The 25,889-nt window shown below is 37.5% G+C and overlaps 1 protein-coding gene across 1 annotated transcript; it reads right to left on the bottom strand.

Annotated features, from left to right (window-relative positions):
• Positions 1 to 14,446: 14,446 nt before the first annotated feature.
• Positions 14,447 to 19,222, bottom strand: mul1b (mitochondrial E3 ubiquitin protein ligase 1b). Its single transcript, XM_044351152.1, has 5 exons — positions 19,117 to 19,222; positions 16,881 to 17,023; positions 16,660 to 16,747; positions 16,412 to 16,532; positions 14,447 to 16,134 (listed from the first exon to the last, which is right to left on the bottom strand). The coding sequence occupies exons 2-5, from the start codon at positions 16,998 to 17,000 to the stop codon at positions 15,405 to 15,407; spliced, it is 1,059 nt and encodes a 352-aa protein (XP_044207087.1). The 5' UTR covers positions 17,001 to 17,023; positions 19,117 to 19,222; the 3' UTR covers positions 14,447 to 15,404.
• Positions 19,223 to 25,889: the final 6,667 nt, after the last annotated feature.

Raw genomic sequence — 25,889 nt, 5'->3', positions numbered from 1 at the left:
AGCTAACATGGATTTCTCCATATATGCAGATATAAATAAAATTAAGTCATATATTTGTTTAAAAAAGATTGGCAGTTAAGTTTAAGATGTCTCTTGACCCCATAAAACTGTTAGAAGTTATTTACAGTTCTCGATGCTACCATGATTTTGTATTTGACAGTGCAACAGATTTCCTAGCAAACAATTTACATATTGAAGTATTTACTAGCTAATACATTCTTCAAGTAATGATGGTGCAACACAATTTAGTAAATCACTAATTTGAAACTAGGTAGTAGTTACGAGGAACTTATTAAGGACGATCCCCAAAAACGTAGAAATGGATTTATTCACAGCTGGTGCGAGTCCTGAGGAATATAAGCAGCGATCAACAGTCCAGAGAGGAAAGGGGCCCTGCTAGTTCTGTCATGCTCACAGCTCATGTACCGCAAGTGCCTATCCAAGGTTTAAGTTCGCAGAAAATGTAGATCTGTTCACTGCAGTTTAATTAGTGTGGATATTGATTGGTTCTTTTTCTTAAATATATAGTAGGTACCCTTTCTTTTTTTGTTTGAACTTTTCTTGATTCCCTTTGTGGCCTATTTAGGTATCTTTCAGTATTGATTTTTCTCTTTCTTATTCCATTACAGTGTTGCTTTACTCAGGTATTTATTCATTTTTTCACTCAGGCTGAGTTGCATAAATCCTTCTGCATGAACACAGATGTTGATGTTATGATGTTAAATGAATGAATTGCCACATTGGAGCCAATAGTGCAGTATTTTGCTCTCTGAAATGAGAAATACAGTGGATGTCATATAGTAATATTTTTGTGCTGTAATTGCAGTAGTAAGTGCAGCTGTAATTGTAATAAGTTGTATTTTTTATGTACTGGGTCAGTTGTATAGTGCAGTATCTTTCAACTTGCTGTGTGTGCCTTTATAAATGAGTGTTGACTGTTTGAGGCTGTTGAAAGCTTCTGTAGTGTCTTTATAACTGTGCTCTGCGGGTGCATGTAATAAAATAATTCTACAATAAAAGGTTGTACAGCTATTATTGCCCTACTAATAATAACAAGGGGTACCTCAAGGATCTGTGCTTGGACCCCTTCTTAATATACAACCACGTTCTTTGGTGTGATTATCCGATCACATGGTTTCTCTTGCTATGCTGATGATACTTAGCTCTATCTATTCTTCTAGCCAGATGACACTACTTCTTGTCATGGATCTTGGCCTATATCTCAAAATGGATGATTGAACACCTTCAACAAAATCTCTGTAAAGGCCCGGTCACACTAACATTTAAAACAGCTTAATTTTGCCGCACAATCAGTTCATTTCAATGAAATTGCTTCATTCAATAGATCTGAAAATCTTTGGGTTCAATTTTGGGGAACTTTGACACTTAAATTTGCGAGTTGCAACGTGGGAGAGCTGCTTGTTCTGTAAGTGTTTTGCCCCGGTCTATATTTCCATTAAACAATATTCTCAATAATGGAACCAGTGTGTAGGATTTAGTGGCATTTAGCAGTGAGATTGCAACCAAATGAATACTACTCCCCTCACCCTCCCCTTTCAAGTGTGTAGGAGAACCTATGGTGGCCGCAAAACTCGTCAAAAACACGAAAGGCCCTCTCTAGAGCCAGTGTTTGGTTTGTCTGTTCTGGGCTACTGCAGCAACATGGCAGCCTCCATGGAAGGGGACCTGCTCCCTATTTCGATATAAAGGGCTCATTCTGAGGTAACGAAAACACAACCATTCTTATTTTCATGGGATTATACACTAATTAAAACATATTTTTGAATATTACATTCCATTTCTGCCAAGTCCGTTCCACTAGATGCCACTAAATCTTACACACTGGTCTGCTGGTTGGTGTTATGACCAACAGTTTCAATTATTTCAACATTTCTGTTAAATCATGTTTTGTCCATCATTTTGGCATGGTGGATGGCTAAAGATACAACAATACCCCCAAAAGCCTCGGCTGCTGTTGCTATGGAGAAAAGCCAATCAGATAGGTGTGAGTCAGGGCGGTACTGAATTCAAAAAGTGTCATTGTTGCAATTGTAAACAACACATGATGTCATAGTTGCCGAATTCACTTGAAAGTGACCCAGAAATTAAAAGCGAAATGATTTATACTGTAGATGATAAAATCAGTTATCTCAACACTGTAATCTTTGGCTTCCGTGACGTGTGACAGAATTTTAAGCTCACTGATTGGATGTTTCTTGCCAAAATGCACCTTGGGAGTTGTAGTTAACATCTTCTCCAAAGTTTTTATGTACATAGTCTTGTAACTTTTTTAATCAAAGAACCAGATATTTTCTAATGTAGTTGTTCCTCTGTTGTACTTAACCAGGAGAATATTGTGAATCAAGCTGTAGAAGAGCTCTAACTGTGTCAGGTAACACTGTCTAGTACACCTTCCTGTGTAATATTGTGATTATACAACGGTTACCAACAAAATAAAAGATATAATCAAAATATATTCACATTGTGGGGTGATTCGCTAGTTATCTCCATTTCCATTTAAATACATGTGGTCTGAGGAAAAGTGGAAAATAATCATTGTTATGTCAGTAGACAGTTATGTCAGTAGAGTTTACTACTCCAGCAAGTAATCCGACCCTAACAACCAAGCAACAGAGACAATTTCTAGTCCCTGTTGAGTCAGCCAGCCAATTTGAGCTTATGCTTTCTAGAGATCGAGGGAGTTCCGCATAAATACCACACATATAAACACAAAACTGCCTTGCTAGCTCAGTCTTGTTGTAACTAAGATATCTGTTGAAAAACATAAATTTTCCATGGACAGATTTAGTTACTACGTCCACAAACTTCACATTTTTAAGCTAGTTGAGCCGTGCCTCCAACTAACCAGTACATCTAATGGAGGATGCAAGAGTGGGAGCTGAGATCTACTCTCAACTGAGGAGAAAATAGTTGAGTCTTGTTGTGTATTGGCGTGCCAGGTAATGATAAAAAGTAGAGCAGGGTTCAGGTTTTTCAGTGTGTGTCAGAGAGTGAGTGTGTAACTCGTACCAGTCTCAGAGTTCAATCCACTCAGAAAAGGATCAGTTTATTTTTCCCCACAACCCTAAATCAGTTCAGTTTAATCCAGTTTCACAAACAGAAAAGAAATACAACTGAAAGGTCTGCTCTGGGTTTTACTGCTGATCCCCACAAAACAAAATATCAAAGACTTACAAGGCAACACAGTACATAAAATAAGGACAGCAGAAGTGTCAGATAGGTCTGACCACCATGTTTAACTATATATCTTCAAACGTTGCAGTTACGGCTGAAAATGACAACAGAAATAAACAAGTCAACCACCAGTTGTGTACCCAGAAGTGACTGTTGTTAGTGCAATGTCACAGTCTACAGTTATAATCAATGGTGGAGTAATATTTATAGTGATGAGGCATTTTTCATTTGAGCACGGCTAGCTGTGCTGTCATGCTGATTTGATCATATTCTAAAAGTCTAGTTGACCAATCAGACTGCTTGGTTGCAGCTGCCCGTTGTATAATTTTGCTACTCCACTTTCTGGTGGAGTAGCAAAAGGCTTAGACTGAATTCCTGGTAATGCCACATTTCCTACTTGTGGCCCTTATGTTGGGTGGCATTTGAAACTGAGCCTTGTGGTACTCTCAGTTACTTCCCCTTGAACCAGTGTGGCTTGCATTGTACCTCATTTGTGCATTGCTAAGGACAATAAAATGTTAATATATACAACCCATTTGTAAGTATTACTTTTTGCTCCATCCTTTACACATACAGTACACGCTATATCTACTTACTACTGTAATTCCCAATGAACATTGTCTTCTCAAGTAGGTCCCATGGTGAAAGACATGCTATATAATCCCATCTGGCACAGCAGGTGATGTGATGTCAAGGTAACATCAACTGTATTGGTTGTATTTCTTCCCAGACTGACATGGAACATGCCTCATTAACAACAAAAGCTGCCATAGTATGGCTCCTTGAAATGAAAGATGTACTAGTAATTGGGATGACAAGACATAATTTATACTAGCCAGCCTATTACATGGTAAAACATACACAGCATGAGAGACAGAGATTTGAAAAGGATGAGTGAAGGAGGAATGGAGGGACAGAAAACAGACAGCGGTGTAGGAAAAACGATAGCTCATTACTGTACTGCTATTAACCAACTCCACCCCTGCTTCAGAGATCACACAAGACTCTAACAGTTCCTGACAGTATACAGTGCTTTAAAGAGAACATGCATACCAAAAAACTAAACAAAACAAATCAAAAAAACAAAGAAAGAGATTTTGTGGAGATGTTTTACACAGATATTATTGCAAACTCCAGTACATTGTGATATCATATGTGGAAACAGCAAACAAAGCAGGGCTATTAATTTCCTCAATACACTGACAAAGGAAAATTATAGGAACTTTTAACCATATTCTGTTGTTGCTAGGCTACTGACTATAAGATGATAAAATATATTGTTTGAACAAATATCATTTATAGCATATACTGTGTTATGTATAGTACAGTATAATAAAGCTTAACAAACTGACAGTAAGCTTTTCCCACTGCTTGAACCACTATTTGAATTTAGATTTATGTTGAAATACATAAAATCTCTCATTTAGCTCGACTCACACAGCCATGATCATGTTTTTTTTCTCATTGTGTCCTCACTGACAATTATTCTCCTACATTACAGCTACTTAAATTGCTTTGGCTGCAGAACGGAGGCTGGTGTCTCTAATTTAATCCAGCCCACTATATCAAAATAGTTTAATGTGCACATAAACAGCGGCCAGAACAAACATAAGTAATTGCATTGTCTGGCTGAGAGCTAGTCCAGAGGTAGGTCGTGGGGTACGACAAATGAATCTTGTCTCAACTTTGGGGTTGCAGGAGTTAAGACGATGATTAACAGTTCCCATGGAAACCATTGGTGTTTTGTTCCATTGAGGTCTGTCTGGAGTGCTGCAAGGAAAATGATCTCAGGAATGTTTATTTTGTTTTGGTCCAAAGGGTCCCTAAACATGTCCATTTATTTATTTAGTTATTTTCATATCAATTGACTTACTGTACTTATCTCTTAACTGATATATATTTTATTTAACCGTGGGTACTTGATAATTTCACAAGAGGCTCTTGATGATAATTATACTGTATGTCTAGATCTATGTAGGAGGCTGAAGTGTGTGAGACTGTTCGATACTTAAACTCACAGCAAGTCAAGACAAGTACAACCACTACTTGCTCCCCCAACACTGTAGCTGCAAGATATCCAATTTCTTTCACAGATATGATTTAATCACAGTAAGGATGGTGATAATGAGAGACTCTGTGGGGAAAAACTGTTTAAAATGTATTATTTGTTAAAAGTTTGATCTTAAAGAGTTTAACTAGCCCCATGAACTAGCCCTGACATCATCACAGCAGAGAAGTCTGGACACTTTTATTAGGTTTTTCCCATTGTTTGATCGTGAATCACCATAATGTAAGATGTCTTCATGGTTCCATGGAGTTGTCATTCAGCAATTATGTTTTGGGCTTGTTTTAAGTTAAAGTTGTTTGACTGTTTTAGCCTTAATTGGCATCTTAATGGCTGATTAGTGTGGAGGGCACATCATGATTGCTATTTTATGTTTTGACCAATGCTGATATACTGTCTGTATATGACAACTCCACATGACCGCACCTCCACAAACTCCTCTGTAAAGCTCCTCAGGTTTGAAGATGATACAACCATCATTGGTCTGATCCAGAACGGGGACGAGTCTGTGTACAGACAGGAAGTGGCGCAGCTGAAATCCTGGTGTAGCTATAACAGCCAGGAGCTAAACACCCTCATAACAGAGTTGACAATAGACTTCAGGAGAGCCCTCCACCCCCCCAGCCCTCCCTCCACTCACCATCAACAGCACCACAGCTATAGCCGTGGAGTCATTTAATTTCCTTGGCACCATCTCCAAGCATTTTAAATGGGACATCAACATAAGCTGCATAACCAAGAAGGCCCAGAGGATGTTCTTCCTGAGACAGCTGAATCATCCATCAATGTTTAGCACAGTGCAGCAACCAAAAAGGACATTCATAGGCTGCAGTGCATCATCCGCTCAGCTGAGAAGATCATCGGCTGCATACCCCCCCCCCCCCCATCGATCAGCTGCACTCCTCCAGGGAAAGGCAGCGTGGAAGCAAGATCATCTCTGATCCATACAACCCCGGACACAGACTCTTTGAACTTCTTCCCCCCTGAGATCCATAAAAACATCCACTAGCAGACACAGTAACAGGAATTTCTTTCCAGTAGCCCTAATAAATAGCTGAACTGTACTGTTATCAAACTGAACTTTACATATCACATCCTTCACTTAATCCCTGCACCGGTCACTTTCATATATTTCATAAAACTAGACTTAACATTGCACATTGCATTCAACCTCCACTGGTACATAATTTAATTATTTATTGCACATGTCACATTTAATTTTTGCACTTGTCACCTTCATATATTTCATACACTTCATTTCTTTGTCCATAGCACAGTCCATATTTCCTTTGTACAATCAATATTTCATTTCAAGTTTAATACCCCATTTCACAACTATTTTTATGTCATTCTGTAAATAGATTGAACATTTTAATAGTATTTTGTTTAAATTCATTATTTATTATTACCTTACTTATGTTCTATTTTTATTCTTCTATGTTGTGTTTATGGGAAGTAGCAAGTGGCAAGACACGTTCTTTGTACGCTTGCATATTTGGCTAATAAAACTGATTCTGATGCTCTATGGTTGTATGACTAAGCAATATCTCATGACTGGCTGTGACTGGCACCATGACCAATTAAACCGTAGGCTGTTGATATAATGGTTTAGGCCAGCTCGGAGACCAATGTAGCTGCTTATAGCATACATTTCATCTTTACTATTTCTCACATTTGTGTAAAAATCTTGCAAAATATCATTAACATGGTTTGTTGATGATATCTTAAAATCCAAAATGATGCCTTTCTGTTGACACCAGTGCTTGAAGCATTTTACAGCCCATTTGGTCTGTTTTTCTGTATTAATTTTGTTTTGTTTTTTATTCCCATGTCGTCTATCTCCTCTTTTAAAAGGTTTGCATCCTGTCCTTTTTTGGGGCTCTGCAGGTGGATTTTTTCCCCCGTGACAAGCACTGCTCTATCCACCGCTACATAGTCAGACCTCCATGAAGATCAAAGCTGATGTTAAATTCATCCGTTTTATAACTGATTGCTGTTGAATGTAAAGTTTATGGTTTTTAGGTTAGAACGTAGCAAACAGTTTTAATGGTAGGCGCAGAGGAATAATTAAAAATAGAACTGTAAAAGGACATTAAACATCATATCCGTGGTATACTATGGTTATCAACCAATCAAATCATATTTTAACTACTTGTTTTATAACTTTAAATATGTTTATAAACAGTAAACTGTAGTAATGTGAAGGTGCAATATTGTACATTAATGTCTACTAATTTATGCACAGTTAATTTCAGTACTTGGAAATGGAGTTTTCCTACATTTGCATGATTATCCATGAAGTGTGTGAAGAATTATGATGATTGTTTATGCTTTTCAGGGCTGCAGTAAATAGCTTTGTTATTTAAATATTATGTTAATTCACATTTATGTAATAACACATCATGTATTATTATTCTCTGTTTGTAGACCACAAACATACCCCCTTAGCCATCCTGTTATTGGAACGTACATATATGTTTGTCCACTGCACTTCCCTACAATAAAACCACCTCTGAATCTTTGACGAGAATCATTTCCATATCTTGTAAATCAAACCATTTTCATTTTCCAAAGGCCCCACCTTTATTTAAATGTACGCAATCAAAATGATCATAATCATGCCCGAGGCCAGCCCAGATTACCAATTGGGAAAAGCTGGTAACTGCTCAAGGGCCCCTGACTGAGCCTTCAAGTAAACCTGTGAAAGCATCTGGAGTTAAATGGGTTCTTTTTTATTTTTACAGTGGGGCAGGGAAGGGGGACCACTGACATTTAGCAAAACCAGGATGCTCATCATCAAGGACGTTTCTAGAGCAGCATGTTGGGCAAGAGGTTACATCCTCACGGAAATTAAGTCATGGGTTCAAACTTCACAAGGGCTCCACGGTTTGTATATTCTCCCTGTGTGTTTTGTGTGTTTTCTCAAGGTGATCTGGTCTCTTCCCACACAAAAATAAATGTGTTTACTTGGAATCCTCCTGCCGGTGTAACTAACCGAGATCCTAAATAGTTAGGATGGCTCAAACGCTGGCGGGACATTAATGAATAATTATCCTCTGTGTAAAAGCCAGTGCATGAATCCGGTTAACTCTATTTGTGTTCCTCCTGAGCTACGCTGGACACCACTTACTGTCACACATCAGAGTCAACATCCTGAAGTCTGCAGCTGTATGTCCTGCTGGTATTTCTCTCTCCCCCAAAATAATTGGATCTTTTCTGCTCCAAAATGTCTCCACTCCTCTACCGCTGCTCTCATCTGTTTTACTTTAACTTTAACGGTACTTTATTAATCTTATCTACTGTATGTGTGAATGATAAAATCAACTCAATCTGTAGATGATCATATTGATTTAATCTGTAAACAAATGTCACTGTATCTTATTGTCCATATTTGTCTGTTTAAATTAAAATTTAGAAGAATAAAGCAACTTTGTAGAGGTGGACTTCAACAGAGAAGAAAAAGAAACGTCAGATGAGAAAAGTTCTACAAAGTCACAATAAAGTGACTAAAGATTACGATGAGCACCAAAGTGAGGAAACTCTCTTTTCGTAGTGTACTCTGGTCAGAACACTCTCTACCTGAAAGATACAACTGGAGGCTAGTTGGGAAACTTCAACACTTAAGGGCACTTAAAATGCAGTGATAAAAAATTAGCATTTTCATAGACCTGTAACATCATAAAAAGATGCAAATATTTCAATTTTAGCCAAGCATTCAGTTATAATGATGTTACCAACAGGGAACAATATGTTCCTCTAAATCACAGTATCAAATGAATTGATGGGGGCCTTGAGGGGGGGCCATGGCTCATTTTTACCTTGGGGCCCTGTAGAGGCTTAATCTGTTCCAGATCATGAAATGAGAACCAGTAAGTAGTCTCCCACTAGAGTTTCTAACCTGGGGATCGGGACCCCCCCCCCCCACAATATAAATCTGAGAAGTTGTGAGATGATTTTTAAAGTATGTCTGTTATATAGAAATTACAAGTTTTCTGGCTTTTCTGTTATATTTCCCTTTTTCACTGTGAAATTCTACATACCTGACCAAAAAATCTCACCTCAAGCACCATGTAGTAGCTGTTCTTGAGCTTTTCATCATAACATATGATCTTCATTTTTTGTAACCAGAAAAAAATAGAAATTTGAACGTCTACACTTCTTCTGACAACTAGACAAACTCAAAGATCATGTGATACGATGATGACAAAAGCCCTAGAAAAGCTACTAAACGAACCTTGAAGTGTGAATGTTTTGTCAGCTGTTGTTTCCAAAGTTATGGATGAACTTTGAAGTTAAGATTCTGGTTCTAGTTTTATCTCTTCAGATCTCTAAAAAACTTTTCGAATGACAAGAAGCCACAGTCAGACGTTGCTTTGCTTTAAATAGTCACAAACCAAAAAAGTTGGGCACCACTCTTCGATTAAGTCACAAAATCTTAACAATGTAATACCTCACAATAAGTCATTGTTCTTTGATCAAAAAAGCATATAGTTATAATGGTATGATGCCAACAGACAGTAATACTAAATATGTAGTTTAGGGCTGTAATAGCCATAACTAATATCTGATATGATATATACTGAAGATTAATGTTATGTTTCACATTGTAATATGTATATTTTAATGATTGCATGTCCATATGTCATCAGGAGAAATATAATCAAAAGTTAAAGAATCAAGGAAACAGTCGACTGGCTCCCCACTGCTGATAAATTATTCCTATATATGAATCATATTAATTATACACTATTAGCCGAGCTCACACTTTACATTTATGCAGCGCTGGAATACTTAAAGATTTATATTGAAGTGCAATTTTGAAAACTTTTCTTGAGTATTTCCATTTTATGGTACTTCTACTACTTCACATTTCAAAGGGAAATATTGTACTTTTTACTACATTTATGACAATTATAGTTACTTTACAGATTCATGGGTTGCATACAACACATATGAACATCTTGTATATTAAACCACCCAGCAGTATGTAAAATAATTACATTTGATGCACCTCCACCAGCTACAACATTAAATTAATATACATGTATAATAACACAATACTAAAGGGTCCATTCTACCTGATAAGAACCGTTACTTTTGATGATTTAACTACATTTTGATGATAATACTAACATACTTTTACTTAATTAGGCAGGACTTTTCCTTGTAATTGAGTGTTTTTACATTGTGGTTTCAATATATTTACTGCAAAAAATATATATACTGTATACTTCTTCTGCTACTGCATGTATCCAGATTGTAACTGTATTATATCAGCAGTATCAACTTTATCTTTAAAACTATGAAATTGGAAGTATTCATAGAAACTAATGATAGGATTTAACATGAATTATCCTTCCACAAATACTCAAAAAGATTTTATTCAAGGGATTGAAAATCTGTCTCACACGGAAATGCAATAAACAAACTGTGTGGCTTCTTAAGAAATCATTTTCATTGAAATATACTGTAGCTGTGAACATTTGTTTACTTGAAGACTCTCAAGCACTTGCTTTCAAAAGATTGCTACCACCACAGCAGCTTAATTGAATCGAAAAAATCAATCCACTTGCCTTGACAGCTAACATCACTTTTCTGATGAAAGAAGAGAATAACTGAGGTGATTCAAGTGATTTACTGAAGTGATTTATACCACTGTAATTGGCACCACTTTCTAATATAAAGGGTGCTTGTTAGAAAATGCTACCAATTCCAGATATCCTGTAGTATAAAAGAACATTTATGAGCTTTGAGTGAAGTCAAAAACAAAATACAATATAACAAATTTGATATATATATAAACTGCCTCTGATGCCATTCTTGTCAAAAATAATTAAATTACTGTGCTTAAAGAGCAGTGAATTGTACATTTAAATTAGCATATTTTGACCAAAGTGAAAACAAGACTGTAGATTCTTCACATTTACAATTATACATTAATGTGAAGAATTAGCAGACAGTCTTGATGGTTTGTCAGAGCAAATTACACAGTAATCCTGAGTGCTATTCATATCAATGTGTTGTCTGAGGTTTTATTTGTCTGATTAATCTTACTGACTGACTGTCTGAAATTATGTGTTTGAGAAAAACATCTCTGACACGTCTGTTGTTTTGAGGTTCAGCCCAGATTGATGTGTGAATTCTGCAGATTTGAATCAGGGCTGATTCGTGCTTTTATCCACGCTAAACGCTGCACAGTAAACATCTCACCTCCGTCATTAGGCCTGTGTATAGCTCTTATCATCCAATTCTTGCCCAGTCCTCATGTGGGATTGAAATTCAAAACTCTTAAGTGGGGAATAATAGAGGGAATGTCTTTGATGGTTCACTCAATGTCAGTACAGTGACAGCTCCTGCTGCTAAAAGCACTGCAGGAACAGATTGAAGGGTTTCCATGGTGTTGGACCAGAGCTGCTGCTTTCATGTTCGTAGCACAGTGAGAAAGAGTGGTTTGTTAATACGTGACTAGTGGCTGAACAAGTGATGTTTTCACAAGTGAGATCATTTGGTATCATATTGATTTATAGCCACACTACAAGTCAGAGTGTATGGTAAACATCTGGTAACTAAGATCTGAGAGCCTCATTATTGCTTCTGACATGTTGCTCAAAAATACACCTAACAACAATATTTAACATGACTAAAAGAGTCTGCAGCCACACTAGCAGCTATGTTAGGTTGTATTTAGGCTCGGCATGCATTAGCATACATTTGGGTCACCGAGGTAACCAGGTTTCTAAAAGATAATATACTAGTAGATATTGTTTACGTAAAAAACAAAGAGTCACTTAACTCTGTGACCCAAATATAAGCTAATGTATGAGAGGCACCAACACACAGCAATGGTTTGAGCTAAGTCCTATATGCTAATGTTAGTACGGAAACATGCTCACAATGACAATGTTACAACTCTGATGTTTAAAAGTTTTATATTGATCATGTTAGTTTAGCATGTTAACATTTGCTAATTAGCATAAAGTACAGTTGAGGCTAATGGGACTGTCATTAATTTAGCAGGTATTTCCTGAAAACCAAAGTATCGGACAAATTAAAGCATGATGATGGCGCTGGATAACAAAAGTTATTACAATTCATTCTGAGGAGAACATGAATGCGTGCACCAAATTTCAACCGTGTGATAGTTCTCGAGACGTTTTGCTCAAAACCACGTGTCACCCTCATGGTGGCGCTACAGATCACCAGTCAGTAGGCTTCGTCTTCTGGACACCATGAATGTCTGCACAAAATTTCATGGAAATCCATCCAATAGTTGTGAAGATATTTCAGTAAGAACCAAAGTGGTGGACCAACTGAACAATCGTCACATCCGTTACTATCATAGCAAAAAACATGTAAATGATAGAAATAAGAACCAGAAATGATTGTAGGTAGCTCAGGGTTAGTTATGGTCCTGATGCGGGTATGATGATGCTTTTAGTGGGATCAATACATCCAACAGGAGTTAGTGCGTAATGCTCTTCCTCCTTGATTACACTGTATAACTGACATTTAGCACAAGTTTCCTTCAGAGACAAACCGACATCTGCTCAGTCCTGGAAATCTGTGAGCCAGCCACTGAATACTAATGTGATGATAATGCCAAAATCCCAATGTAACGTTAAGTAATACATCTGAGATTTCATAGCATAATGTGGGGTGATAAAATGTGATTTTTTTTCTTTTTAAATAATTCAGTTTAATTTGAGAATACAAAGCACATTCTTGTGTGCTCAAATTGCCTTAAGATGCCTCCTCTGGAGCCATATGTGCATCCCTGCTGGCCTAAAATTGAATCGTGCTGGAGCATTTCCCTCTGCCTCCACCTTTGCTGTCCAATTGTCTGACTAAAAATGTGCTTGAATGATCATCTATTTTCTCAAGAATAAAGGATTCAATAAAGGTTTTAAACTTTGCCTGCTGCCTTACAATGAAAAAATGTGAGTGTGTCACAGTGAAACAGAGGCTTGAATCATTAATTGATTCGTTTCATTTCACAGAAACAAAGCCGAATTAAAGGTGATATTTGTCTTGACTGTTTTAATGTATAGGCAGCTTAAAGTGGAACAACAAACACAGAAGGAGTTTAAAATAACTGCTCGTGTTCAGGGAGCATGTGGCTTTACCTTTTTATGTCTATTCCGGCCCCTGAATCTCTGAATTTCCTCACAGGCAGACATCTCCCTCTCCTGGCAGCAATCTCCATCTTCCTCTAACAACAAGGCGTTCTCCTTTTGTCTAATTTTACACAATGACATAATTAAAGTAATTCAGTTTTCCAACAATAATTGGCTTAACATTGCATTTGTCTTTAATGCGGTTTCATTTGCAAGTAGACAATGGGTTCAACATTTCTGCCATTATTCCCAAGAAAAACAGTTTCAAAGTGCAACAATCAATGAGGGTTCAGATGGCGCCTCTGTTCAGTGTTCTTTAACAAGTTTAACATGCTTCTGTCTGCTACTGTGGCTGAATGTAGAGCCTGAGCACCTGCTCCACATGTCTTTATTAGCAGGCACCCAGAGGACGTAAGAACAGGACAGGGTCAGCTTGCTCTCTCTACAGAACAAGGACACAATCTGACAAAAGGGTTGTACAATTATCCCCCCACCACTCCACTTCACTCTTCAAACTCCCACACAGAATTTTTTAACGTGAACCACACAACCTTTCTTCTGCCTCGTCTATGTAGCACAAAGCACAACCTTAAATGAACCACAAGACCTTCATTAACCTTAAATGAACCACAAGACCTTCTTTAAGCTAAAATAATCAACATTAAGACATGAAAAGACACATGTACAGTCTGTACACACTCCCAAATTAAATGTAATGACTAGACAAGATGGGCCCTGTTTCCCAAAAGTATCGTAAGGCTAAGATCGAACGACCCTCTTAAGTTCATGAGGTGTCTTCCAACTTTAAAACGCACTTGAGGGAGACTAAGAGCATCTTAAGAAGCTCTTGAACCTGCAGGAGGAACTGAAGATGTTCATCTTTAAACCTGCATTAACTGATTCTTTGACTACTTGTGGGGAGCAGAAATAAGTTGTGAACACAACACTGACACATCCAGATGTTACAGAGCAACATTATCATTCATGTGGAGTTGTGTTTCTGTCTACCTGATGAATATGAGTCCAAAATTGACTCTCTTTTAGCTCTGTTGAGTTAAGTGAAATATCTCTCAGCTACTAAATGTTCCACTGTGTTTACCAGCTAGTTGCTAACTGTGTCTGTGTGCCGTTTGGTGCTGAATAGGTAGTGTAAAGTGTGTTTTTTGGAGCTTTTTCTCTGAAAACAGCTGCCTGCTGCTGCCAAAAACGACACTATGAGAGCACTGAGAGTGAACCAAAACAGTACAGTCAGCCAGACAGCTAAACAATGAGCTGAAACTCGCTATAAAGCTCCGTAAAGCCGAGGGAAGCTGCAGAGTCGCTGATAATTCTCTGCAGGTTCACCACTATGAGCGACACCTCTGATATTACACATTATCTGACACATTGTTTATTAAAAATATTGATTATAGCTGCTTTAAGGTCAAATACAGAAACCATGACAGAATGACATTCCTAACAAATGATGTGTACTTTCATCAAACGTGAACAGCCACTGCTTTATTTTAGGTATAATATGTGCTTAAGAGCAGCAAATTCAAGCAACAGTTGCATCGATTAAAGTTTAATTTCTTCCATCCAGTAACATAAATTATTGAGGGAAAGCTCCAAGCTGAAAGCTGTTGGCGTCACATTAAGAAGAACATTTTTTAGTGTTTGTAGAAATGCTTTTAACTTCTAAGATCAATCGTTATCAGGAAACAGGGCCAAGATCAATCAATATTTGTCAGCGTCTAAGTAAGACGAGATCTCATTTTCTCTCTCAAGATGAATCACAGGTTCCGAATCTGATTTCAACATTTGATTGGAAATGCGATTAAGTGATTCAGCACAGAGATACTTACTATTCATCATTCATCAGTAGTAAGCAAGAGTAAGCAAAAAAAAAAATCCAACCAAAGTACAAAAAGTACAGACGCAACCCTTTCCAAGCTTGAAAGAACAGATTTTGAATGATATATTTCCAAGTTCTCCATGACTGAGAATGTCTTCTCCACATTTTCATTTCTATATTTCCAACAGTCCCTACATTAACTGTTGTAAAGAGGCACCACCCTGTCTATAATTGCCCTGCAGATGGGGCATTTCTTTGGCTCTGGCAGGGCCTCATAGCACTGGGTGCAGGCACACACGTGACCGCATTCGAGAAACACGCAGGACCGTTCCTGGCTCAGGCAGACAGTACAGCTGGTGGGGGACACGCTGCTTTCCTCAATGTTGAGATCACGCATACGTTTCCTCTGATGTTCCTTGAACTCCTCGAGCAGGCTCCTTTCCTTCTTAATCTGCCTGTGGTGCACGTATCGTTTCCACAGGATGAAGAGGAGCGTGGAGCAGGCGGCGACGCCGAAGACGACGGTCAGGATCCTCCACAGTCTGACGCTCTTCCCCTGCTTCCTCAGAAGGGAGTCGTAGTCCAGACGAGTGAGGAAATAACGGAAGCCCTGCTTGGGAGGTTGGAGCTTGATCAGGTTGTTGTCTAGGACCAGCTCTCCGATGCCTGTGACGCTGTCTCCCAACCGCAGCATCTCCTCAGTTTCGTGGATGCCCTTGGGTCGTTCCCCGCTGATGAAGTGGCCGATAACATTGGACAGGGACTGGACTGTGGGGTGGAAGTTCTCGTAGGTGGTCTCCAGGTCCAACTCCGCGGCGTCCAGTGGACGTACAATTCGTATCGTGGCAGCGATGTCTTCATCGTGAGAGCCGAGGGCAAATGGAACCGTGTTGGTGCGCTGGTGGATGACTTTCTCTGTGTTGTTCCTGTTCATAAATATCATGTTTACTTTTGTCTGTTACTTCAAACACAACAGCAAAAATTGTAATATACAGTTCAGCAAGCCTTCACATACCTTCTGACTATATTTTAGAATACTTTTAACTCATATTTTAACATTCTCACTGACTTTATTTTACTGTAATCTGTTTTTTTGGGGGGGGAAGGGTGTTATTGTCTTATTATTTTCTTTCTTTTGTTATTTTTTTGTCTTGTTTTTATAACTTAAAGACCGAAAACAATCAATAAATCAATCAAACTTACCAGAGATGAGTGGTGCGATTCCACACCATCTTCTCCTCCTTCAGGGTCAGTCTTTCAATGACGCCTTTACAATTATCAACAAACTGGCTGTTCAGAGTTTCCTTCACAGATCTCACTACACCTGCAATGTGCAATAAATAAAACCATGTATGAAACCACTGATATAATAATGCAAGATCAATATTAGTCATCATGAACAAATTATATAGTCTAAGTTAGGTTTTGGTGAGTAAAACTTTGATTCAGACCTTCTATGACAGCGTATGGGACACATCTTCCAGGAGTTTCAGACAGGATGTTTTTCAAATCCTGGTCAATAGTTACTTTCTTGGCTTCCTGTGTGAAAAAAAAAAACACAAAACAAGATTAACAACTGTAACATTACAGTCTTGTCACATATATGCATTATATCCACACACTCCTGACATTCACATTACTAAGATGGACTGTTTGTTGAAATGTGGCTGACCTTTAATCTGGCCACTGTTGTTGCTCTGCTCCTGTAAATTGTATAGAAGACCGCAGTCAGGGCTGAGCTGGTGGCTAAAACCACGATCTGTGCGGTTGATGGTTTCCCGCCGGAGTCCATCCTGCGATCCTCAGCATGCAGCGCTGTTGGGAAAGAGATGACGAGCACAGATTGAGCTGTCTTTAGATTAATTCTGAGTCAAATAGGACTGAACTAAAGTAAAATTTAGAGGTATTTGTATTGAGTATTTCCATTTCTGCTACCTGATACTTTGGTAAATTGTACTTTTTACTCCACTGCATTTATTTGACAGCTGCAGTATCGTCACTTTGAAGAGTTTACATACAAACCATTTGATCATCTTATAAGATAAGATGCACTGTTTAATTTTAAACTGCTCAACAGTATGTTAAATAGGCCTGCAACTAATAATTATTCTCATTATCACTCAATCAGCTGATTATTTTGATGTCAAATCGATTAATCGTTCGGTCTAGGAAATGAGATATGATAGTGAATTAAAAAATCACAGTGCCCAAGGTGATATTATCTAATTACTTGTTTTATCAGAACAACGGTCCAAAACTCAAAGATATTTAATTTCTATTAAATATGTCAGAAAAAAGCAACCAATCCTCACAATTAAGAAGCTGGAACTAGGGCATATTTTGTATTTTTGCTTTGATGAAGATTAATAGATTATCAAAATAGCTGCCAATAAATTTTCTGTTAATTGACTCATCGATTATTCAGCTAATGTGAAGTAGTTCAAATGACCTTCTCAAATGCTGCTTACATATTAATTTATCAACAGTAACTAGCAATGAAAGGATAGGTTCAAATTTTTTTAAATCCGTCTTAAAACAATAATCAGGAGCCCAAATGAACATCGACATGTTTATCTTGCAGTTATCATTCCTCCTGTTCATACTGGCCATTATGAGATCCCTTCATAATGCACTTACAATGTAACAAAATCCACAGCCCTCTCTCTGTGCAAAAATGAAGTTTCAGTTGTCCAAATTAGCCAAATCAAGTCAATATTTTTCAAAGTTACTGTCTTTTTATTGCCAAATTCCCTATTTTTTGTTATGATCCTTCTACTGCACCTGGACAGGAAGACACTGTTCATCGAGGCAAAAAGAGGGATTTATTTATTTTTTTACTAATATGACTGTAATTGTTGAATTATTATTTGACTTACTCAGACAGTTGAAGCATTCAGATAAATTTTTAAATACATTTTTGCTCAAAACAAGGATTGTGTGTGATTTTTGTTCCCCATCACTTACATTATAAGAGCATTCGGGAGGGCCAGAATGAACAGGAAGAATAATTACAGCAAGCAAAACATGTCTCGATGTTCATTTAGCCACCTGAATATTTTTTTAAGCAGACTTGAAAAATTGTCAACCCATCCTGTAATATGATATAATACAATACATTGAAAGGGCCAATTCTGTGTTGCTACAGTTGTGTACAGAAGTGAAACTCTGAATGCTGAACTTCAACTTGTAGCAGAATAGTTTTTACATTATTATATTACTTATTAGCTTCGTAAGTGTCTGAATACTTCCATCACATCATAAAACACTCATTACAACACTGTACACAGAATGTAAATGAGCCCGTGTGATTAAGGGAGCTTTTAATTAAAAATCAACCTGTTTTCTACAACCTACACTGACAAAGTACCTGAACTTCCTAATAATAATAACAGCTTAAAGAGAATGACACAGTGCTAAAATATCCATAATTTCGCTGACTGTGGCTACTTTACTACTATAACCTTTACCTTCCTTCTTGTACATGATTGACAAGTTTTGATTTTTGGTGTTCAATATTTGACACGACATGATGATTCATCACAAGATAACTCAGAGGTTAATGCTAACTGTCACGACCTTGCATGCTAGTGAACAGCTTTAGTTACTAGAAACATAAATATATATAGATATAAATCAAAATATAAAGGTTTTTGCACGTCAAACCGTGGCTGTAAGTTACTATTACAGCTACAGAAATGTTAGCTTTCCGGCAGTGTCACACACTTCCTTGATTTGGGCTTCCTGGCTAGCTAAATTAGCACTCTGCTAGCAATGTTTCAGCCTAACTAAGGCAACACGACTCAAACATCCGTTTTGAAGATATTGTAGCTTTAGTACGTCAGATACAAAAAAAAAAACCAAAGCTGACAGTTAAAAGCTTCTACAGACCACATCAAAATTGGTCAAACCTGTATTTTCACTCGTCCCTCTGTCAACAGAGCTTAAACAGCAGCAGCGTCTCCTCAATTCAAAACAAAAACCAGTAGACGTGCAGTTCCCCTCCCTGCCAGCAGGTGTCGCTGTAGAACCACTTATAGTATAGAAAGCTACCACGTAATAATAATAATAATAATAATAATAATAATAATAATAATAATAATAATAATAATAATATTAATAATAACAATAATAATAATAATGAAACAAATAATACAACAGAAGCTATTTATACAATATATATATAGACATATTGGCAGTAAAACTGTGCGGTATCAATTAAATAAAGGCCTTTCTACAAAGATGAGTTTTGAAAAGTGATTTAAGAGATGTCACTGATTCTTCAAGCCTCAAATCCTCAGGCAGGGAGCTGCAGAGCTGAGGGGCACTCACTGCAAAAGCCCAATCAACTTTAGTCTGGAGCCAGCAGCCAGAGGGGCCCTGTCTGATGATCTGAGGCTGGGAAAAAAAAAAAAAAGACAGCTACTTGCAAGGATGGTTATAAATCCATAAGATGGCTTTTTCAAACAGACATCATCACACTACCATATGTGATCTCATACTGGAATCTGACATGGAAAAAAGCCTGGCTGGCTCCTGTCAAATCGTTACCAGTAGTGGAAAGTAACTAAGTACATTTACTCAAGTACTTTTTTTATTTTTTATTTTGAGGTACTTGTACTTAACTTGAGGATTTCCATTTGATGCTACTTTATACTTCCGCTCCACTACATTTATTTGACAGGTTTAGTTACTTTTCAGATGAAGATTTGACACAATGGATAATATAACAAGCTTTTAAAATACAACACATTGATTCAGTTCTCTTTTCCTCTATCCAAAGGCTGTAAAAACAATCAATTCCAGTTTTTTGTTTAAAATCTTTGGATGAACTGTAACTCCCCCTGCTCTGAGTTTTTTTACTTTTCTTTTGCAAACCGCAAGATGAATATTTTGATATTTTGTATATGATCATTTTGTGGAAGAAGAAAGTGTAATTGTTTTATATGTCAATAAAGAAAAAAAAACTTGTAAGGATGGTAGGTTGAAGCTCCTTGACCTGACAGAAGATATCTGACATGTTACAGTGAAGTAAAAGCACAGGTGTAAATTAAATTCATGATGGCCGAATTTTAAATGACAAATATGTGTATATATCCACATGTATATACTGTACAAAACCCACTGTATGCACCTAAAGTAACTTATTACATCACCAATACTATTTGAACTACTGTGTACATAGTTTACAGTGATAGTTTGACCAAATAGACATTTTATGTATGTTGTTGTCCATTGTTTTGTGTATATACTTTTTATTTCATTCATTTTTTATATACATATTTATGATATTTTTCTTCTTTTTCCACCCACTTGCCTATATATAATAGCTATATGTTTATATCTGCTTATCTCTGTTAGCCTGCTGCACTTGTATAGCTGTATGTATTACATTCTGTATGTATACAGAATACATACAATGTACCCTAACATATACATGTATATGTTAGGGTACATTGTATGTGAATGCATTGAGATTGAGAGCAAGTGGAAACCGGATTCAAATTCCTTGTGTGTTCAAACATAGTTCTCCATAAAAGCTGATTCAGATTTCATTTAGCTGCTTCTGTTTCAGGGTCCTGTATTGTGCATGCTGGCTCATTAGCTGTCAGGACTTACTGGGACACACAGAACCATTATTAGTAACACTGGTGCTTTTCCTAAGTCAAAATGTCTGCTGTAAACCCCCACCCTAACCATAGCTGTGTTCTAATTCGATACTAATTCAAAGCAGGTTTTGAAATGTAGTGTGTTCACACTGGAAAAGTGCCAAAGTTACTCATAAAAAGGCAGAATGTGTACTAAAAATGCTTGATTTTTGAGTGGGGTGCTGATGTCTCACAATGCATTACACAGAGGAAACTGAGGACACACTGAATACTCACAGCTGCAAAACATAAAAATAAACTATGAATGGTGGAAAGAGGAAGCTCACCTTTTTGGACTATATGTGTTGTGTTGACTAAAAAAAACTGTCCGTGAGGTTATTTTTTCTTATTTTTTCCTGGTTAGTGGAACTTTGAGTAGGGATTATTTTGTCACAGTATAGTAATTTAGTTGTGTTTAAGTGTAATGACCAGAGCCAAGCTGAGCTGGTGGTGTCAACAAGAACACTGCTGTTTCAATTGCAAATGATCGTATTACGTCTTCCCATCCTCAGGAGAACAAACTCCAGAGTTGAACTTGCCAAATTCAAACTCCCAAGTACGCAAGTCTGGACTTTGCGTACTTTGCCTTAAACTTCCCATAAACACTACAAATAATAGTGATTTCACAGCTGTGCACTCGATTTAAAAAGGTGCATTGACATATATCATCTAAATCTTTAAATGTTAAAAATGCTTTAAAGGTATTAGTCCTTTTAGCCATTTGAAGGCATAAAGATCTTATTTACCACCAAGTACTAGATGATATTTAGGTGGTAATCACTTATCTCAAAGCACAAAAAAGTTTTTGCACACCCAAATCAGTTAGATTACTCATTTGATTTAGTTTTATTTAGTGTATTGACCATTAAAAAAGGCATAAAAATATTTGCATTTATTTCCCCTGTGCTCAAACTGGATGAATTAAAAAGCAAACCCCTTTTTATTTTTGGTTGAGCACAATGATCTTTATTGTTACGGAGTAATAACTTACCTAAAAGCATAGCTGAAATGCAATCATCACATTTGAATTTAGAGCCACATATTCTACTTTGAGTTGTTTACTTTGTGCTCACTGTGAACCTAACTGTATATCAGTTTGTTTTTAGTCACTTGAGTTGAGATGACAAAGCAGTGTCTTCACATTTAATCAAAATGACATATATGATACATACAAAGCACTGTTAAACATAGGAAAAGTGGTAGATTCAATGATAAAAAAGATAAATCGAAATCCATACATTGCAGCACAGCACTGGCTCCACTTACAAACCTTAGTAGTTAATCAATACCAGCACCAAAGCTGACACATTCACACAACTTCACAGTGGGTCTATTTATGGTTAACTGTATGACTAAAGTCAGCTGTTGGCACATTCATGATGTAGAGTAACAGCACATTCGATACTATCTGCAGTGAAATTGCAGGAAAACATTGTGTATAATGGATACCGTCTCCTCTCTGTTGTGGCACTGTGCACACATCTATTTGCAAGTTGTCCAACAGGTAAGAATGATGGTGCAGAATCAGTCTGTGCACCCAGCAGACTCAAAAATTTCCCAAAATATGTCTGTCTGTCTGCGGCTGCAACATGTCAGATTTGTTTGTGGTGTATGTTGATGTTTCCCCTTCCAGATTTGACTCTTTTCAAGGAATTCAGCTATAGAAAGATTTATTTATATAGCACTTTTCAACACACACACACACACACACACACACACACACACACACACACACACACACAAAGGGATTCAAGCAAAAATGAAGAAACGAAACAAAACAAAATAAAATGCAAAACCATTACTGAAGAAAAACAAGGTACCAAGTACAAGTGGGTCTTGAGAATTTTCTTTAAATGGAGTTTTAATGAAAGTTCAGTGAGGAAGGCTATCTCTTGCATGCTCATGTCTGCAGTTTTATTTCTCAAACCATCTATCATTCCCATCCGTCACGCATGCTCACTCATAATTTCCTTGATGTCATTGCCCGGGGTCATCAATTGAGACGTCAGCTTTTCACATCAGCTGGTCAATAGCAATAGCACGACGACACACCTTTATTGTCAGTCTATCATCCTGCAGCTGTCTTTTTAAATATGTTTTCTCCCTCTCTGCCTCTGGTGCTTTTCATGCTGCCATTATGCATGCCCCACCACCTCCCCATCACCGCCCAGTCTTTGCAGATTCATCAGTGCATCACAAACTCATCAGCCTTATCTGTCTCAGCAGAAGTCATCATCCACCACCACCACCACCACCAGTGTCTGGACTCCATGGGGGGATCTATCTTGCTGCTGCTCAGGACTGATGTCCCTCGATTATAAAATCTCCCCATAGAGTCTAAGCAGCAAAGACTTTTGACAAGACTTAATCATCAATGTCATCTGTATAATAAGCAATTATTTTTGCTTCATTCACTCGTCTCTGATGATTGAAACGCCAGTTGAGTTGGATGATCTAATGGTGAAAGGTAAAGTATTCCAAAGTATAGGGGCAAATGCACCACCTCCTTTCATTTTAAGACAAGCTCTAAGAAAATTCAAAAGGCCCTAGTTGGCCGACCTTAAAGACCGTACGTTTCTATAGGGACACAACAATTCAGAGCTGTATTTGAGGGCTTCATGTATAAAGCCTGATAGGTAATTACTAAAATTTTATATTTAATTCTAAATTCCACTGGCAGCCAGTGGAGAGAGGCCAACACTGGAGTAATTATACTCCCCGTGCTTTGACTTAATAAGAAGACAGGCAGCAGCATTTTGAACCATCTGCAGACAAGCTACAAATATAACTGGAAGTGCTATTTATTATAGTAGTTCCCAGTCTGAAAAGTTAAGCCAATGCGGAGGTGCCTTAATTCTGCATTCTCTCTAATGGCCATTAAGGGGCGACTCCACTGGCTCCAAAAAGAAGTCCAATTGTATAGAAGTCTATGGGAAAATGACCCTACTTCTCACTTGATTTATTACCTCAGTAAACACTTTCCTAATGAGTTCATGGTCTCAATCGCTAGTTTCAAGTCCTCTTCAATACATCATGATGTTCATTTTGTAAATTACGGTCCCATTTAATTTAAATTTGACGATAAAGCAGGGTATGCTTTAAGGCTTTGCTTTAACGTTGTGTTTGACAACTCACTACTACGACGACAGTGTTGGTTAGGTAACGTAACCATGGCATAATCCCAGATTCACAGAGTATAAGTGTAGCTACCACTATTTCAATGTTTTTTCAGTTCATGAAGGTTAATTGTAACATTTTGTTTGCCTAAAAAGTATTTTCAGCGTTTGGTTGTACTAAAAGAGCCTCTAAGGAGTCAGATGTTCAGCTTTTCCGGTAAGTACATTTTGTTATAATGTTTTTAAGCCTGTTTTTCATTAGTGAAAATTAGCATTAGCATTATCACAGTTAAGCATAGACTGTAAATGCACCATGCTAACCAAGCTAGCAGCTAGCATTAGGGTCAGCTCCACCCTCTCATTCAAATATGGTTACTTCTGGCTCCAAAAACCCAAGACGGTCAATGGTGACGGTCAAAATGCCAAACTCGAGGCTTTAAAACACGAGTCCACAAACCAATGGGTGACGTCACGGTAGCTATGTTCATTATTTTTATACAGTCTATGTTTATTCCAAGGTCACAGTTTGAGTGACGTTCTGTCATAGACAGTAGTCCATGACTTAATTAGTATATACTACATAGCTTTACACATTAGTATGTAGTATGGAACTGGCACACTGTACAAGCACCTTAGCAATCTGGAATTTTTTGTGTCGCAGTAGGAAAAACACAGATGTAACTATTATCTTTAATGATAGCTCTGTTGCCTTTGGGAAGGCCATTCAGCCATGCACCCATTATTAATGTTATTACTTACACCTGCGTAAATCTGCATGCTTCATATAAAAAGCCACCTCTGTGTTCTGAAGTATGTGCCAACAGAAACATAACAGAACAGTCCAATTGTTTTTAATGAATTATTGGGTAACTGCCATTTATAAAGTTATTATTAAGTAATTGGTAAACCGCCCATCACTTCAAGAATTTATTATTCATTATTGTGTCTAAGCAGTAAATTAGTTTCTCAGTTGATACCGGAGACTTAAAATGAGAATTCCAACTTGACTGTATTGGTGTTAAGAGTGTTTTCCTTTTCCTCATTTCCATCTCACATTTAATTTGCCTGCTGCACCATTCACACATTCTTCTTATGCCACTGCAGAGGACATAAAGCCAGAGCCGTAGTAAAATTAAAACAGATTCCAACCCATAGAAATGTGAAGGAGCACCCATAAGCCACCTGGAGGGTATGAGGGTTGTCTTGCCCTGAGTTGACCTTCTCAGCTAGTGGTTCAACCCAGGCTGCATACAAATTATGCTTTTTTTACATTAGACTCTAACCCGAACCATGACTTTAGGTCCACTTATAATCCCCACCAGTATACACTCATGCACACAATTACATTTGGATAAAAAACAAATCTGTTGTCAGACAGAATAAAGCAGAGTATGAGTCAGTAGATAAAACAGCCTTTCATTCTGATAGTCTGCTCCTCCTCCTCCTTATTTCAACTGAATTTGCCTTTTTATATACTGCTTCTCTGCGCATTGTATCATGTGTATGGCGTATTTCTTCAGAGTTGTTGAATTCTTAGTAGCCAAATGCTGAAATTAAGATGTTATTTTACTTAAAAATTCATGCAGTTCTAACACTGACTGAATCTACCCTTAATGCCAGGTGTGGTCTACATATTTTGAGAGTTTGAGTGCATGATATGGATTTTACATAGGAATCAGAGACATCCAGATGATACAGCTACATTTAGCCCAAACCATTTCAGATTGTTTGTTTGTTTGCTCTAGGATCTCCAGCTGTCAAAACTGTCCTATTGAAGTCCATTAAAACACTGGGACTGCACAGTGTTTGTGAGTGAATTACCCACAAGTGAACTGTGGAGCAAATAACCAGCAGCCAGTTTCAGTCAATAATAGCCTGCATCAGTGCAAGCAGAGCTGCTTTGAGTTTTGTCTTGATTTC

This window comes from Thunnus albacares, chromosome 5, assembly GCF_914725855.1.
Source record: "Thunnus albacares chromosome 5, fThuAlb1.1, whole genome shotgun sequence".
In the NCBI taxonomy this organism is placed as follows: Eukaryota; Metazoa; Chordata; class Actinopteri; order Scombriformes; family Scombridae; genus Thunnus; species Thunnus albacares.
The sequence above is the reverse complement of the archived record's forward strand: the minus strand, read 5'-3'. Positions and strand labels throughout refer to the sequence as shown.